This window comes from Peromyscus leucopus, chromosome 9 (genome assembly GCF_004664715.2).
Source record: "Peromyscus leucopus breed LL Stock chromosome 9, UCI_PerLeu_2.1, whole genome shotgun sequence".
NCBI lineage: Eukaryota > Metazoa > Chordata > Mammalia > Rodentia > Cricetidae > Peromyscus > Peromyscus leucopus.
Window position 1 is genome coordinate 58,498,899 of NC_051070.1, and position 16,432 is coordinate 58,515,330.

At 45.8% G+C, this 16,432-nt stretch overlaps 1 protein-coding gene across 3 annotated transcripts in view; it reads right to left on the minus strand.

Moving 5' to 3' along the window:
• The window catches only part of Kif13b (kinesin family member 13B), a 151,409-nt gene extending 151,078 nt beyond the window's left edge, over positions 1-331 (minus strand). For all 3 annotated transcript variants that reach the window (XR_005092167.1, XM_028884144.2, XM_028884143.2), the window contains exon 1: positions 182-331. Coding sequence is in view for 2 of the 3 variants with exons in the window: in XM_028884144.2 (XP_028739977.1) it covers positions 182-236 (55 nt within the window). In the remaining variant the exon portion in view is untranslated. The remainder of the gene's footprint in view (positions 1-181) is intronic.
• Positions 332-16,432: the final 16,101 nt, after the last annotated feature.

The window sequence follows — 16,432 nt, forward strand, 5'->3', positions numbered from 1 at the left end:
CGAGGCCGGAGCGGCCCGAGGCCTGGCAAGCGCGGTGACAGCTGGCGGGGCGGAGGGCTGAGGGCCCGGCCGCGCCGTCGAGGGCGCACGCGCGGTGAGGGGTGCCCGCCGGGACCCCCCGGGACGCCGAGGCTCTAGCACCACAGGCACCTGTCGCCCCCGAGCCGGGACGAGCGCTCACCTCGTCGGTTCATTGGCCGGACCCGCACCGCCACTTTCACTTTGGAGTCACCCATCGTGCCGCTGCTGGGGTTCTCGTTGCACCTCCGTCGGCCACGGCCACCGAACTAACTCTCCGAGACCAGCCCGGCGGGCGGGGGCTGTGGGGAAAGGGGGCGGAACCGGCGAGGGGCGAGGACCGGTGCGTCCCGGGGCATGCTGGGATTTGTAGTTCCCGCAAGGCGGGCCAAGGAGCTGGCGGGAAAATTCGCGCGTCGCTCCCTGGAACTTGTAGTCAGCTGTGCCGTTTCTGCACCTCCCTCTCCCTTCTCTCTTTCTTTACTTCTTTCTTTCTTTTTTGAGGGGGGTAGTAGCGGGGCTCTGGAGATTGAAATTAAGGTTCTATGCATGTTAGGCAAGCGCTCTACCCTTGAATTATATTCCCAGCCTTCCTTTTATTATTTTTTAAGATAATAGAGATAGTTTATTAAAAAAGAGAAAGGCAGCTGGGCGTGGTGGTGCATGCCTTTAGTCCCAGTACTCCAGAGGCAAAAGTAGGCCAATCGCTGTGAGTTCAAGGCCTGCTTGGTCTATAGAGTGAGTTCCAGTATAGCCAGGGATCCGCAGAGAAACTCTGTCTCAAAAAACAAAAGAAAAGAAAAGAAAAGAAAAAGTCACTTTTGAGAATGGGAATGGGCTAGTGAGCTGGAAAGAGACACATACTCCAAAGCTCCTTTTCTTTTTTGTGTTGGGCTTTTCCCCCTATTCATTTATTTGTTTGTTTGTTTGTTTGTTTATTGTGTGTGTGTGTGTGTGTGTGTGTGTGTGTGTGTCTACACCCCTGTGGAAGCATGTGTCAAAGGACAACTTTCAGGAGTCAGTTCTCTCCTTCTACTATGTGGGTCCTAGGGATGGAATCCAGATCATCAGGCTTGACACCCAGAGCCTTTTCCCACTGAGCCATCTCTATGGCCATGTTTGGGGCTTTGTTATAGTTGTTCATTTGGTGGGTGAGTGGGTTTTTTGATTTTTATTTGTGTGTGTGTGTGTGTGTGTGTTTGGGTTGGGTTGTTTTTTTCTACTTTGGTGAGTTTTTTTGTTTGTTTGTTTTTTGTTTTGTTTTTTAATGTGTAGGGGTGTTTGCCTGAAAGTAGGTCTGTGACCAAGTGCATGCAGTTCCAGATGAGCTCAAAAGAAGGTGTCAGATCCCCTGGAACTGGAGTTACAGACAGTTGTGATCTACCTTATAAGTGCCTAGAATTGAACCCAGGTCCTTTGGAATAACAACCAGTGTGGCTAACCACTGAACCATCTCTCTCCAGCCCCTGTGCTTGGGGTTTTGACACCGGCCCACACAGAGTTGCTCAAATTGGCCTTGAACTTGCAGTCTTCCTGTCTCAACCTCTCAAGTAGTTGGAATAACAGGCCTGAGCCCCCTGGCCTGCCTCTGTACCTAGCCTTGGCTGTCCTGTAAACTCAACTCAGTAGACCAGGCTGGTCTCCAACTCAGAGATCCCCCTGCCTCTGACCCCCCAGTGCTGGGTGGGGCTAAAGGCCTGCGCCTCACCACACCTGGCTTCTATACTACTCTTAACTCTCAAAATTTGGATTGAGACCAAGCTGCCCAGGGGCTGACCCTTCATCTGCAAACCTCTTCAGCTCATTTGTAAAACCTCAGCATTTGACCCTTGGTTGTAATGATTTTCTCGGACTGACTTGACCCTCTCTGTTTGCTTACTGACTCGTCCTTCAAGATAAGCAGATGCACTCAACCTTCACCACTGCCTCTGAGTCCTTTAAGTCCTAACCTTGAGATATGGAAGCAAACTGAACTCAGATCTCACTCATTTCCCAACCCGTGGCCATGGTCAAGTTATTTGGTGGTTCAACTTTCATCTTTTTTCTGTGTAAAATGGAGACAATAATTAGGCATATTTCAAAAGCTGTGTCACCTAAACCTGCAGTAAAAAAAAAAAAAAAAAACACTGGTATATTTATTGTATGTGTTAGTGAAAATACTGTTTATCAGCCTAGCAGAGACTGCTAATTGGTGGCTTGTGAGCCAAGTCTATCCTGCAAACATGTTCTATTTAGCCAACACAAAAATCAGATTTAGGAATGCGTCAATGACCTTACTGCATGTTAGGAATACTAGGTCCGAACTGAATAGCGCTGGACATGCTGTAATCCCAACACTGCAGGAAGATTACCATAGTTTGAGAGTAATCTAGACTACATGTTTCTGCCTCGGCCTCCCTTGGCTACCTTGATTACAGGTGTGAGCTACAATGGCCAACTCCAATCTAGCTTCTTAAACAGGGGCAGCGAGGTAAGAAAAATGAAGGTTAGGCAGTTTCAGTTGGAGATTACATTTACGTGGAAATTGAGGACAAACCCCCTGAGGAAGCGTGACCAGTCTCCCTTTGGCCTCTAGGTCTCCTCTGACTTCTTAGTGAAGATGCAGAAAAGGATTCTTAGAGGCCTGGAAGTCATCCCGTGACAGGCGAGAGAAGAAAGGCAGCTGCGGGTTGTAACCTGCAGCCTGGAGAGCCCCAGGGGCTCCACAGCCAGCTGAGCCGAAACTGGAGCTCGTCAAGGCAGCATTCTCTGGAGTACAGTGAGTTGCAAGAAGAGGGAATGTCCCGGTTTCTGTCTTGTCACCTCTGAGGGGAATGGGGAAAGAGCAAGAAAGAAAAGCGCTCTCTTCTGTGCCGCTGTTCTGTTCATCGAGCGAGCGCCCCAGACAGTGTAGGTTGTTCTGCAGAGGCTCAGGACAGAGCTCTGCAATGTTATCAGATAACTAGGTCTAGGAAAGCCTCCCTCCCCTCCCTGGTGTTTTGCAAACATCCATTCGGAAACTGATTTCTTGTTTTCTTTTTGTTCTCTTGATTTGAAAGTTTCCGAGTCTAAGGAACTTCCTTGTCTGTTTCTTTCTTTTTGTTGGAAAACAAAAAGGGTCTCATTACGGAACTCTGGCGGTCTTGGAACTCACTGTGTAGACCAGGCTGGCCTTGAACTCACTGCAATGTGCCTGCTTCTGCCTCTCAAGTGATGACCACTGTGCCTGGCTCTCTGTCTGTTTTGGTCATCTTTGACCTGATAATAGTACCTAATGGAACACCTACTGCGTGCAAGACACCACCCTAAGCCCTGTACATCTTTGAACCTGTTTAATTCTCACACAGAGTGGCATGGAGCAGTTAATGTTATTATTTCTACACCAAGGATGTAAGACAGAGTAACTTCCTCAGGCTGAAGATATGCTGCTAGCATCCACTCTCTCTACACACACAGAGAGAGAAGCACAAGACACACGCACACACGCATGTTGTTGTAGGTGTGTATATATTTGGGGGGGGACGTTGACCACTTGAACACACTTGATGGTTTAAATGAAAATGTCCCCCATAGGCTCTTGTATTTGAACACCTGGTCCCCAGTTGATGGTGCTGTTTTGGAAGGTTTAGGAGTTTCAGCTTTGTTAAAGGAAGTGTGTCACTGGAGGCAGGCTTTAAGACTCAAGTCATTTTTCAGGTTGTTCTCTCTGCATCATGCTCGCAGTTCAAGATGTAAGCAATTAGTTAGCTTCCTGCTCCAAGAATCTTAGAAGGTCTCACCAGTTCCTCAGCTGATCCTGTTTCCTCAGACTGAATGCCTCTGAGTCCTCATCCAGAATGGATCTCAGCTGAACTGCTGTTCAAAAGCTTAAAAGCTTAACCAGCCAAAATGCTTAACCAGGCCAAATGCCTCTAGTTTCTGGTCCTCACGCCTTATATACCTTTCAGCTTTCTACCATCAATCCCTGGGATTAAAGGCTCGCTTTCTGGGATTAAAAGCGTGAGTTACCAAGCTTGGCTGTATCCTTGAACAGATGGATTTGCCTCTGGAATGCTAGGATTAAAGGCGTGTGCTACCACTGCCTAACCTTTATGTTTAATATTGTGGCTGTTCTGTCTCTGACCCCAGATAAGTTTATTAGGGTGCATAATATTTTGGGGAACACAATACCACCATATGCAGGTAACCATACTGTTGAGAGTTCATGTCCAAAAGACACTAGCTCACATAAGTCCTGGTCCTCTGAACTTTACAGTATTTTCTGAAACCCTTTGGTGTAGATGGTGTGTTAAAAACGTCCCATTCGTGGATGGGCACTTCATGGCCGCTTATTTTCTACACTCTGACAAGTTGTGATTCCCTAGAATAGATTCCATCTGCTCAAAAAGAAGCTTCTTCGATGAGAGGTGAGATCTGCACTTATCTATGGGTATAAGGATCAATATTTAGAAGACAGTTTATGTTTATGATCAGTTTAGCACATTGGTAGTCTTAGGCTGTCCTTAGGGCCTATGACCTCTCCAGTCATGGATCCTTGGCTGGTTTTACAATACCAGATCTTAGTTCCCTACTACTGAGTGGGCCTTAAGTCCAATCTTACAGCTCTCGGTTACCCTCAAGATATTAGTGCCACCATGGCCCAGCAAGTTGTAATTTGCAGGATTTACATCTGGGTAGAACTGTTGATAACTTCCTTGCCGCCACCCCCACACCCCCCCACACCCCCACCCCACACCTCCACCACCCCCCCAACCCCAGCAGCTTGCATAGCATTTTCCAACATTTTGAAAGCCAGCTACCAAGGAGGAGACTTCCAGGCAGTAATTTGATGTCTCTAAGTCCTGTGACCAAAGAATAATTCTTGACTGAAAAATCAAAGGATTCCTTTAACCAGGAATCCACATCTGGTTACCTGCCTGGTTACCTGCCACATCTGGTTACACTCCCTGCCTGCTGCACAACCAAGCTACCCAAATAATAGTCTACAGTATCTTCCCTTCCTCACCTGTCATTAGTCAACCAACTATTAATTTAATCACGCTTTCACTTGTCCTCAATCCTCCAATAAAACCATCATGGTAACATGTACAATTGACCTTCTCATTCCAAATCTAATAAGGCAGACTTTGGTCCTTATTTTTCTTGACTTGTCTGTCATATCTGGTGCTGACCATTCCCTTCTGGAGGCTCTGGGTTCCCTTGGTTTCTGTGACATCACTCTCTGTCCTCCTAGTCTTAATTATCTTATTAGTCTAGACAACAAACAGCCCTAGCCTATGTTCATCTTATATTGGGTATCTAGAATACCAATTTTAAAACAGGAAAAGGTAGCTGGGGATGCAACTCAGACGGTAGACTGCTTACTTAGCGTTGGTGAGGTCCTGGGTTTAAGTCTCCCAATGTACATAAACTGACTGTGGCAGCACATGCTTGTAATCCCAGCACTTGGGAGGCAGAAGCAGGTGGATCTCTGTGAGTTCAAGGCCAGCCTGGGGTACAAAGCGAGTTCCAGAACATCTACAACTGTTACACAGAGAAAACCTGTCTTGAAAAACCAAACAAACAAAACCACTGCCCTCAAGCCATACGTGGTGACACATGCCTTTAGACCCATCCATCACTAGGGAGGCAGAGGCAGATGAGTCTCTGAGTTCTAGGCCAGCCTGGTCTACAGAACAAGTTCCAGGACAGCCAGGGCTACACAGAGAAACCCTGTCTCGAAAAACCCAAACAAAAAAACACGGCCCTGGAACTGGAGGTTTGGGTGGGGCTGGCTTTGGGAACAGCATGGGAAGCAAAGAAAGCGGATGCTCCTCCCCTGGATCTCACGGGAGATAGAGCACCAAGCGGTGAAGTAGGCAGCTAAGAGAAAGCAGTCAGAGAAGAAAGGCCATCTGTGTCAGAGAACAGCTCCCAGGTCAAATCCAAGGTCCCCAGGAAAAAAGTCAAGCTCTGGGGCTGAGCCTCCCAGGCCACCAGTCCTTCTAAGCTTTCAGTGTTTGCTTTAAAGCTCGTACATAATTGCTCCCACAGCAACAGCCTTAAACAGAAAGTGTCGCCCCTCGCTGTGCGTGCATGGGTGTCGTCCCTTGATGCTTATCCAGCAGTGTCTTTCCTGAAATGATAAGGCCACCACGCTGAGGGTTTAGGCAGCTGAGTGGAACTGACTACCTTTTCGGAGGATTAAGTGTTCAAAGGATCCTCGTGGGTGTTGGAGGTTAGGATGTCTCCTGAGATGGGCTAGGCAGGGTGGACCCCAGCAGTGACCTCTTTTTCTGGGATCTCACTTGGAATGAGGCAGGGTTTACAAGCCCCAAAGAACAAGGCATGCCTTGTAAACTACTTTGATGATGTGCCTCTCTGTGTTTGGTAAACATTTTTTTTAGTGGTGTTTTGTTTTGTTTTGTTTTTTCATTTTGTGGTCGTTGTCATTAATTAGATAGCTTCATTCTCCAACCCAGCCAGTTTGAACCCTCTGAAATCCTCCTGCCTCAGCCTCCTGAGTGCTGGCATTACAAGTGTGTTAGCCACCACATCAGCTTGCTATACACACACATACATGAGTGGAACTCTAAGCAATCCTCCTGCCTCCGCCTCCCAAGTACTGGAACGGCAGGCATGAGCTATTTACCATACTCGCTAGCTTCTCTTAAATTTGTATTTATTTGACCTATGCTAAGGGAAAACCAAAGAAGGGACTTTTGTCTACACTGGGGACAGATGTTGAAAAGGGAGGAAGTGTCCAGCCTCTGAGCCAGAGTGGAGGAGGCTCCATGGTGTGTGTGTGTGTGTGTGTGTGTGTGTGTGTGTGTGTGTGTGTGTGTGTGTGTGTGTAGCGGGGCACGGCATGGACAGAGACCACAGCCTGTGTCAAATTAGAAGAGATAGAAATGTTGTGTCAGACCTCAGTGAAGATCTCCCTCCGTCCTGGCCTCGTGGCTGTGGTTCCACTCAAGTTAAGGACGGTGACACTTCCTGGAGTCTCCCAAGCACGTTTATCCTCTCTTCTCATTTGTCACACTGTCTCTGTGGTCCTCCCTAGGGAGCCTGTCCTCTGCCAATTAAAGTCTAACTATTTCAGCTTCATCTTCCTCATAAAATCATGCCACACTGCCCAGCCACTTCCATGTTTTCCTTCTGGAAACTTCTAACTCAGTACATAGTAGCATTTGATTACCAGCTGATTTAAATAATTTATGGAGGCCTTGTTATCTCCTGTTAGACTCAGGACTTAACAGCAGGAATTGGGTCTTCTTCGGTATCACTCCAAGAAGAGCACCCAGCCCTCCTGATAAATACTGAGTGAATGAATTGTGGTGATCGGATTCAAACAGTACAGAGAGGGCCAGAGAGATGGACCGGGAGAGAAAAGTGCTTTTCCTGAAACCTGATGATCTGAGTTGCATACACTGTGGAAGCAGACAGATAACCAACCTTCAAAACCTGTGCTCTGACTTTGACATGCATGTGCCCACTTGAGTGTGGGCACACATACACTAATAATCCAATTTTTAAAACTTAAGACGGGTCGGGGATGGAGAGATGGCTCAGCAGTTAAGAGTGCTTGCTGGTCACCTAGAGGACCTCAGTTCTGTTCCTAGCAATCATGTTGGGCTTCAACATATCCAACACCGTTTCCTGGCCTCCATAGGAACTGGAACACATATGGCGCGCACAGGCACACACACACACACACTCATACACACTCAAATAAAACAGCATGAACAACAATAATAAACACAGAGAAACCAGGTGTTGTGGCACATGCCTACAATCCCACTGTTGAGGAGGTGGAGACAGGGGGATCAGAAGTTCAAGGTCATCCTTGACTACAAAGTAGCTTGGAGGATAGCCTAGGATACATGAGACCCTAACTCCAAGCAAAATAAACAAAAACACCACAGAAGTTGGACAACCAGGAGAGAAAGAAAGGGCTTTGAGTTAACTATTTCACCTCATCATCTACAATGACAGGAAATCAGAGTAAGAAACTCTGACACTAGGAGGCTATCTCCTTTCCTTGATTTTTTTTTTTTTTTTTTTTTTAAGACAATGTCTCTCTCTGTAGCCTTAGCTGGTTTGGAACTCTCAATGTGGACCAGGCTGACCTTGAACTCACACAAAGATCCACCTGCCTCGGCCTCCCCAGTGCTAGTGCTAAAGGGATGCACCATTTCACATGGCTACAACGTGTAATCTCAGCCAGCCTTGGACCTGGTGATGTTCTTACCGCTTCTTCATCGTATCTACCAGTGTGTGCCACCACAACCAATCCATCCTCTTTATTGAGAGACTTTAAGTCCCTTCTGACCTCTAACGAACCAGATCATCCTTGTGGTCAGAACTTTTAAAAATCCTTCCAATACGCATAGGCATCACAGCACACCCTGCTAAGAGCTCACCATCTACGTGAACATCAACTTCCTTCCCTTGGAAAGAAGGCTCTCTGAAAAACATCAATAATGAATCTCCAATGGGTCTGGTTGGCTTCCATAAATCATTCAGGGACCGAGGCTAAGGTTGGGAGAGGGCAGCCTTTCCCTGTTACTCAAGGCCGATTGTACATTTCAGGCCCCATTAGTAAGCACAAAGGGACATCCATAAAGTATTCATGGGTTGTGGCACAAATGCATTGACAGCCCTGGGGACTGCCCCCTCCAAAGGAATTCCATTAGGAGGGCCCGCGGTTGCACAGAACCCCCGTAAGCTCAGAGGTTTCTGTAGCTCGTCTGCACATTTTATTTAGAATTTACAGGGATTTATTGAAACCTCAGGCAAAAGGGTGAGGTAAGACGGGAGTGCACTATGGAACCAGGGCTCACACCCTAATGAGAAGCAATGGGCGTTGTTCCCCAAGGACAAAAATTTAGAGAGATCTGGATAAATAAGGGGTAGGGATGAGGCTCAGTGGTAGAATGCTTGCCTAGAAATACTGGCCCAAACTGAGGCCAACAAGCCTGAGGAATAGTTTAGTAACTTGGGACTGTATGGGTTTGGGTTATGGACACACCTCTCTTCAAATAATGCTTCTAGCAAGCAGCCTGTGTCCTTTACCTACCAAACGATGCACACCGTTCTTTGGACAATGCACCTAGCAACCTTGGACCCCCAACCTGCACTGGGCTACACACACGCCTCTTTCTGAACAATGGGATATATTTCTCCCCTTAGTGGCCATCAAACTTGGACAGTTTCTATTCAAACACATGTGAGAGAAGGGTGTGATCCAGCCTGAGCTGGTTTGGGGTGCATGTACAGTAAAATAAAACCTTGCACTCAAGTAAACTTTTAGGGAGAATCTATTTATCGTCTTATGCCTGTTTATAATTGGGTGTTCATATAATTAAAATCCAGCACTGTGGGAAAGTCAGGCCGGGCAGATAGAAGATTCTATTACAATCTGTCAGTCAAAACAGGGAACTGGGCTGGAGAGATGATTCAGAGGCTAAGAGCACTGGCTGCTCTTCTAGAGGTCCTGAGTTCAGTTCCCAGAAACCACATGGTAGCTCACAACCATCTGTAATGAGATCTGGTGCCTTCTTCTGAGGTGTGTATACATAATAAATAAAGAAATCTTAAAAACAAACAAACAAGCCGGGCAGCCGGCAGCGGTGGCGGCTCACGCCTTTAATCCCAGCACTTGGGAGGCAGAGCCAGGCGGATCTCTGTGAGTTCAAGGCCAGCCTGGTCTACAAAGTGAGTTCCAGGAAAGGGCAAAGCTACACAGAGAAACCCTGTCTCAAACGCCACCCCCCCCCAAAAAAAAAACAGACAAACAAAACCCAGAGAACTCCCATCACTCTATCCCTTAGCAAGCAAGCTCCTCCTTCCCTTGAACTCCATAAAAGGAAGCCCTGAACAAACAGGGCCCTGGAGTATTCTCACATGGTCATGCTCCCTTGTGGTATATTTTGGTCTTCTCTATTGTTTTGCTTTAAATAAAGTTTCCTTAATCCTTTTGCAGTTCTTCATGAGCTTTTATTTCAATTGCTTGAATAAAGGGCCAAGAACCTGGAAACACTCACCCCTGACCACCAGTGACGAAGTCAACCATGGAAATCGGGGAAATGACAAAATTCTGAATGGGACTGAAAGACTAAACCAACTGTGGTGGCACACTCCTTTAATCCCAGCTCATGGGAGGCAGAGGTAGGCAGATCTCCAAGTTCAAGACCAGCCTGGTCTACAGAGCCAGGTCCAGGACAGCCAGGGCCACACAGAGAAACCCAGTCTCAAAAAAAGTAAGAAAGACTAAATCTGGGAGGAAATCCTTGTCGATGAAGACGTTCTCATCCCTGCATTCATTACTGACATTTTCAGACAAAAATAGTCAATCTAAGTAGTATTTGGTTGCATATCTAATTAGTCAATGCAAGGTTTTTGCTTAATCAAGAATCATAGAACAAGTATGTCATGCTCTACAGTCTAAAATGCAGTAGCAGGCCATGGAGGGGGCTCAGTGGGTAAAGGCACTTGCTGCCAAGCCCGATGACCTGATTTTGACCCCCGGAGCCCACACAATGGAAAGAAAGAACGGACTTCTGTAAATTGTACTGTTCTCTGACCTCTCCCCTCATGCTGTGGTGTGCATGCACCCCACCCCACAATAAATAAATAAGTAAAGGGGGGACAGAAACACACCTCAGTGATAAAACGTGTGCTTAGCATGTGTGAGGCCTTGGGTTTGAGGCCTAGAATAGAAGGGGATGCTCAGTTGGCAGGGAGCTTGCCTAGCATGCACAAAGACCTGGGTTGACTACCCAGCATCAAATAAAACCAGGCTTAGCCCTGGTACAGCTGTAATCCTAGCACTTGAAAGATGGAGAGAGAAGAGAAGAAGTCTAAGTCCAGCCTGGGCTACATAGCAAGATCCTGTTTCAAAACACAGAAAATAAAGTGTTGTTATTGTTTCAAGATAATTAAGCCTCTAAAAGGAAGCCTGTAGAATCCTTCCCATGATACCGGGCCAGTAATTAAGAGCCTGTTTTCCCAGGGACTGTGTCACCTATGGTGGCAGGTGGGTGGGGGTGAGGCCTGAATTTAGGATGGAGAAAGAAGATCCACTCTTAGTCACTGTGATGGAATAGGTGTCATCGTTCAGAGTCATGAAGGGAGGGTTCCAGAGCCTTAGTACAAAGGGAAAGGAAAGGCAGAGGAAATGGTCCAGGCCAGGATGGAGACCACATGAGGATACAGTCTTCTAGCCAGGGGACATGAAACAGTTAAAGAAAAACCCAAGACAGCTGAGGTCAGGGTGGGGGTTGGCAGGGCTGTGTAATAGCCACACACAGGAAGTGTCACAGGGTTCATTTGTCTGTGCCATGAAGGGAGACTGGTTTCAGCTGGGCCCCAGTCTGCAAGCTGTGCTCTCTACCAGAAAGCCAGGAGCAGGGGAACCTCCCTATGCCACGCATGACTCATTCCCAGGCAGCTGAGGCAGGCCCGGAACAGGGGGGCAGCTGTGGCCTGTTCACACCCTGCAGCTTCCATGCCCTGCATGGGAGGCATGTTCCAAGTTCCATGGGAGGGACCAAGGCATCCTCAGGAGAGACAGAGCAAGCCAGGAATCAGCAGTACGGATTCCAGGCCGACCCAAGGCTTGTGTGGGAAACTAGAGAAAAATACAAGAGATTCTTCAGCTGATCTCGAGCAAAGACGTCCTCATGGATGGAAGTTTTGAGAAACTTGCCCTAAGTCTGTGTTGGGAGATGGAGGACTCAATCCAGGGACGGATAGAGACAAAACTTTACTCTTTTATTTTAGTTTTCAATTCCATTTATTTATTTGAGCCAGGCATAGTGGCTCTCGTTTCTTTAATCTTAGCACTTGAGAGGCAGAGACAGGTCGATCATTGTGTGTTTGAAGCCAGCCTGGGCTACATTATAAAACCCTGTTTCCAAAACATTTGTTTATTTTCTTTCTTTCTTTCTTTCTTTCTTTCTTTCTTTCTTTCTTTCTTTCTTTCTTTCTTTCTTTCTTTCTTTCTCTCTTTCTCTCTCCTTCCTTCCTTCCTTCCTTCCCTCCCTCCCTCCCTCCCTCCCTCCCTCCCTCCCTCCCTCCCTCCCTTCTTTCTTTCTTTCTTTCTTTCTTTCTTTCTTTCTTTCTTTCTTTCTTTCTTTCTTTCTTTCCCACCGAGTCATCTGACCAACCCAGACTTTTCTCTTTAACCCTGTGTGGAACTGGCTCCTGCAGAACAAATTAAAAACAGTTCATTCAAAAAACATGGATGAAAAAAACAAACAAAACAAAACAAAACAAAATGTAGACGACCTCTAGCCAGTCATTGGTGTCCTGTGTCTGTCATCCTGGAACTCTCAATGTGGAGACAGGAGAAACGGGTTCAAGGCCAGCTATAGCTGGATGCTGTGTTCAAGACTAGCCTGTGTTATGTGAGTCCCTATCTCAAAAGCAAGACAAGAAAAAGAAAAAAACAAACAAAAAAACCCAAAAACTTTCAAAGTGTCTACATACCATTATAATCCACAAACTGGGACAAGTTTGCAGTTAACTCAGGGATAAAGTCCTAAAGGCGTCTTAACAAATCAAGAAACAAAGAGGTCAAGAGGAATTTTGGCAGAGGTTACTCATAGACTGCTTCTAAAGGAAGTACTGTGCTGGCCGCTAATCATGTGAAAACGATCAGTCTCCCCAAGAAAGGCACAGTCAGCAAGAAGCAAGAGCCTCTGCAAATCATATTCAACGTGGCTTATCAAGTCATTGTTTAAACACAACATTGACATATCATTTTTTCATCTAACAACTTGGCAAACTTTTGGTTTTTTTTTTTGGTTTTGTTTGTTTGTTGGTTTTTTGTTTGTTTGTTTTTGTTTTTTTTCAAGACAGGGTTTCTCTGTGTAGCTTTGCGCCTTTCCTGGGACTCACTTGGTAGTCCAGGCTGGCCTTGAACTCACAGAGATCCGCCTGGTTCTGCCTCCCGAGTGCTGGGATTAAAGGCGTGCGCCACCACCGCCCGGCTTGTTTTTGTTTTTGAGACAGGGTTTCTCTGTGTACTTTTGGTGCCTGTCCTGGATCTCACTCTGTAGCCCAGGCTGGCCTCAAACAGAGATCCACCTGGCTCTGCCTCCCAAGTGCTGGGATTAAAGGCAAGCGCCGCTACCACCCGGCTCAACTTGGCAAACTTTTAAAAAGTTATTTTACATTCACTAATCTGGGGGGATGCACATGTGAAGATCAGAAGACAACTTGTAGGAGTCAGTTTTCTCTTTCCACCATACAGGCTTAGGGGATCAAACTCAGATCCTCTGTCTCGCTTGGCGGCAAAGTAATCCCAAGCAATCTCGCAGCCTTGGCTTTAGTTTGAGGAAGGTGACTATTTTTTTTTTAGAGGGATAACCAGGGACACAATTGTACTAGACAAAAATGATACATACAATCTATAACAATTACTCAAGTTACCATTAAATATAAAAAATATGAAAAATACTATTACTTTATGTCTTTTATTCTGTTATTTACTTTTCTGCTGCATACGTACTACTGCTTAAACAAAGGCACGTACATCTAGTTGACAGAGGCAATTAGTGGTAATGAATAAGGAAAGTAATTTTAAAATAGCATGTAGAGCATGATGTCATCTGCCTACCCGTAATCACAGCGATTGGGGGAGGGGTATAAAGGCAGGAGGGTTACAAGTTTAAGGCCAGTCTAGATTATGTCAGAGTTTTAGGTCAGCCTGAACCATACAGTGAAACTTTGTCTTAAGAAGACAAACCAGGAGTTGGGGATTTAGCTCAGTGGTAGAGTGTTTGCCTAGCAAGCGCAAGGCCCTGGGTTCGGTCCTCAGCTCCAAATAAACAGAAAAGAAAAAAAAGAAGACAAAACATAGACTGGTCATGGTAGTACAGCACCTTTAATGCCAGCACTCAGGAAGCAGAGGCAGGTGGGTCTCTATGAACTTGAGGCTAGCCTGGTCTACAGAGCCAGTACAAGGTCAGCCAGGGCTCCATAGCAAGACCTTGTCTCCACAAAACAAACAACAACAACAAAAATAAAACAAAATATGTAAGATACAAATACATTTTTTTCAGGATTGAGGATGTAGCTCAAGGCGACAGAACTTGCCTAGCGTATGTGAGGACCTGGGTTCAATGCCCGGCGATGCAAAACAAACAATGCATTCAGGCCATAAACCTTGTGCCAGTGAGTCGGCTTAGCAAGATAAGGAACTTGCTACCAAGCCTGAGGACCTGAACTTGTTCCCAAAGCCCTACATGGTCGAAGGAGAGACGTGACTTCGGAAAGTTTGTTCTGTGACCTCCACGCTTTCAGACTGCATGCATGTCCGCCCCCATGCCCACAAATAAGTGAATTCGTGAATAATTTAAAAATAATTCCCCCTAATATTCTGTATACTGAACCCAGAGCCTTGTACATAGTAAACATTGAGCTACGTTCTATAACCTCTGTCTGTCTGTCTGTCTGTCTATCTTGGGCTACTGGGGATGGAACCTAGAGCCTTGTAGATGTTGCTCACGTGCTCTACCGCCGAGCTTCATCCTCCATGTCAATCTTTTTGTGATGCTTTTTTGTGGGTTTCCATTTTGTTGTTGTTTTTGGGTGGTGCTGGGCTGGGGGTGTTTGTTTGTGTTTGTTTGGATATAGATCTCTTGTAGCCCAGACAGGTCTTGAAATGGCTGTAAAGATGAGGGCAACATTGAATTACTAATTTTCCTGTCTCCAGTACCCACGTTAATGCTGCTCCTTTTGGTTTCATGATACAACCACTTTTTTAAAAAGATTAATTTTTAATTTTTTTAAATGATGTGGATATGTATGTGGCTAGGTGCACATGTGAGTTCAGGTGCCTAGGAAGTTATAAAGAGGGCCTCAGATCTCAAGGAGCTGAAGTCAAAGGTAGTTGTGAGCTGCCAATGTGGGTGCCGGGGTCTGAATTTGAGTCCTCTGCTAGATCAGTACACACTCAGATGCTGAGCCTTCTCTCCAGCCCTCATACTGCCATTTAAAAAACAAAAACAAAACAACTTTTTGTTAGAAACTTAAATTTTGTAGCCTACGTGGTTATATTGTTTTAAATTATTTTTAGATTTGTTTTATTTGATGTGCATGAGTATTTTGGTTATATATATGTCTGTGTACCACACATATACCCGGTGTCCTCAGAGGTCAGAAGAAGGCTCCATATGCCCTGGAACTGGAATATGATGAGCCACACCCATAGGTGGTTGAGAACTACCATGTGAGTGCTAAAAAGTGAACCCAGGTCCTCTGCAAGAGTGTTGACCCAGGGCTGGGGATTTAGCTCAGTGGTAGAGCACTTGCCAAGGCCCTAGGTTCAGTCCTCAGCTCCAAAATAAAAATGTTGAGCCATCTCTCCAGACCATTATATATTTTTGAGACACATGACTGTAATATGCTTTCAAAGGACAGCATAAATATGATAGGACTAATAAACATTAAATGACATTTAATTAAAAACAACATGTTCTGTTCTGTCCTACGATACTGTGGGATATTTTTACTTTTTTCTTGCACCAGGAAGAAAAGGTCATTTATGTTACCAGGGAAGGGAGCTGAGGCTTAGAAGTGTTTGCAGAAACAGATTTTACTAAAATAACCTTTGTTTACATTTGTTCCACCATATATTTCCTAGCTCCTTGCATTAATCAGGATCCTCCAGCAGACTACACAAACTTATGAGGGGATTTATTAGATGGCTTACAGGATCAGACTCTAAATAGTCCCACAATAGCTGATTGTACCGCAGAGAAACCAGAAACCAAGACCACTTATCCAAGGACCATGATTCAGGCTTAGTCACAGGCTCAATGCCCCTGGAGAGCTGTTGGAGAAAGTCAATATTGAGAGATTAGAGAATCTGGAGTCAGATGCCCACTGTCAATGGCAGCAGCAAAGAGTGTCCCCGGGGACTGGTGGGATGGCTTGGCCATTAACAGTCCTATTGTTCTTGAAGAGGACATGGGTTCAGTTTCCAGCACCCACATGGGAGATCACAACTACCCTATTTCTAGGGAACCCAATGCCTGCCCTCTGGCTTAGGCAGGCATCCACATGCATTTGGTGGAAATAAACTCATTCAGGCACACAAACATACCTATAAAAAACAAATGAACTGAGCGGTGGTGGCACACGCCTTTGATCCCAGCACTTGGGAGGCCAAGGCAGACAGATCTCAGTGAGTTCGAGGCCAGCCTGGTCTACAAACCGAGTTCCAGGACAGCCAGGACTGCACAGAGAAACCCTGTCTGGAAAAACCAAAAAAATAAAAAATAAAAAGAACAAATAAATAAGTCTTTAACTGGTTGTGGTACACCTTTAATCCCCAAACTTGGGAAACAGACAGGCAGATTTCAGTGAGTTCAAAGTAGCTTGGTCTACATATTGAGTTCCAGACCAGCCAGGACTATATAATGAAAGAATGTCTCAAAAATAAAAA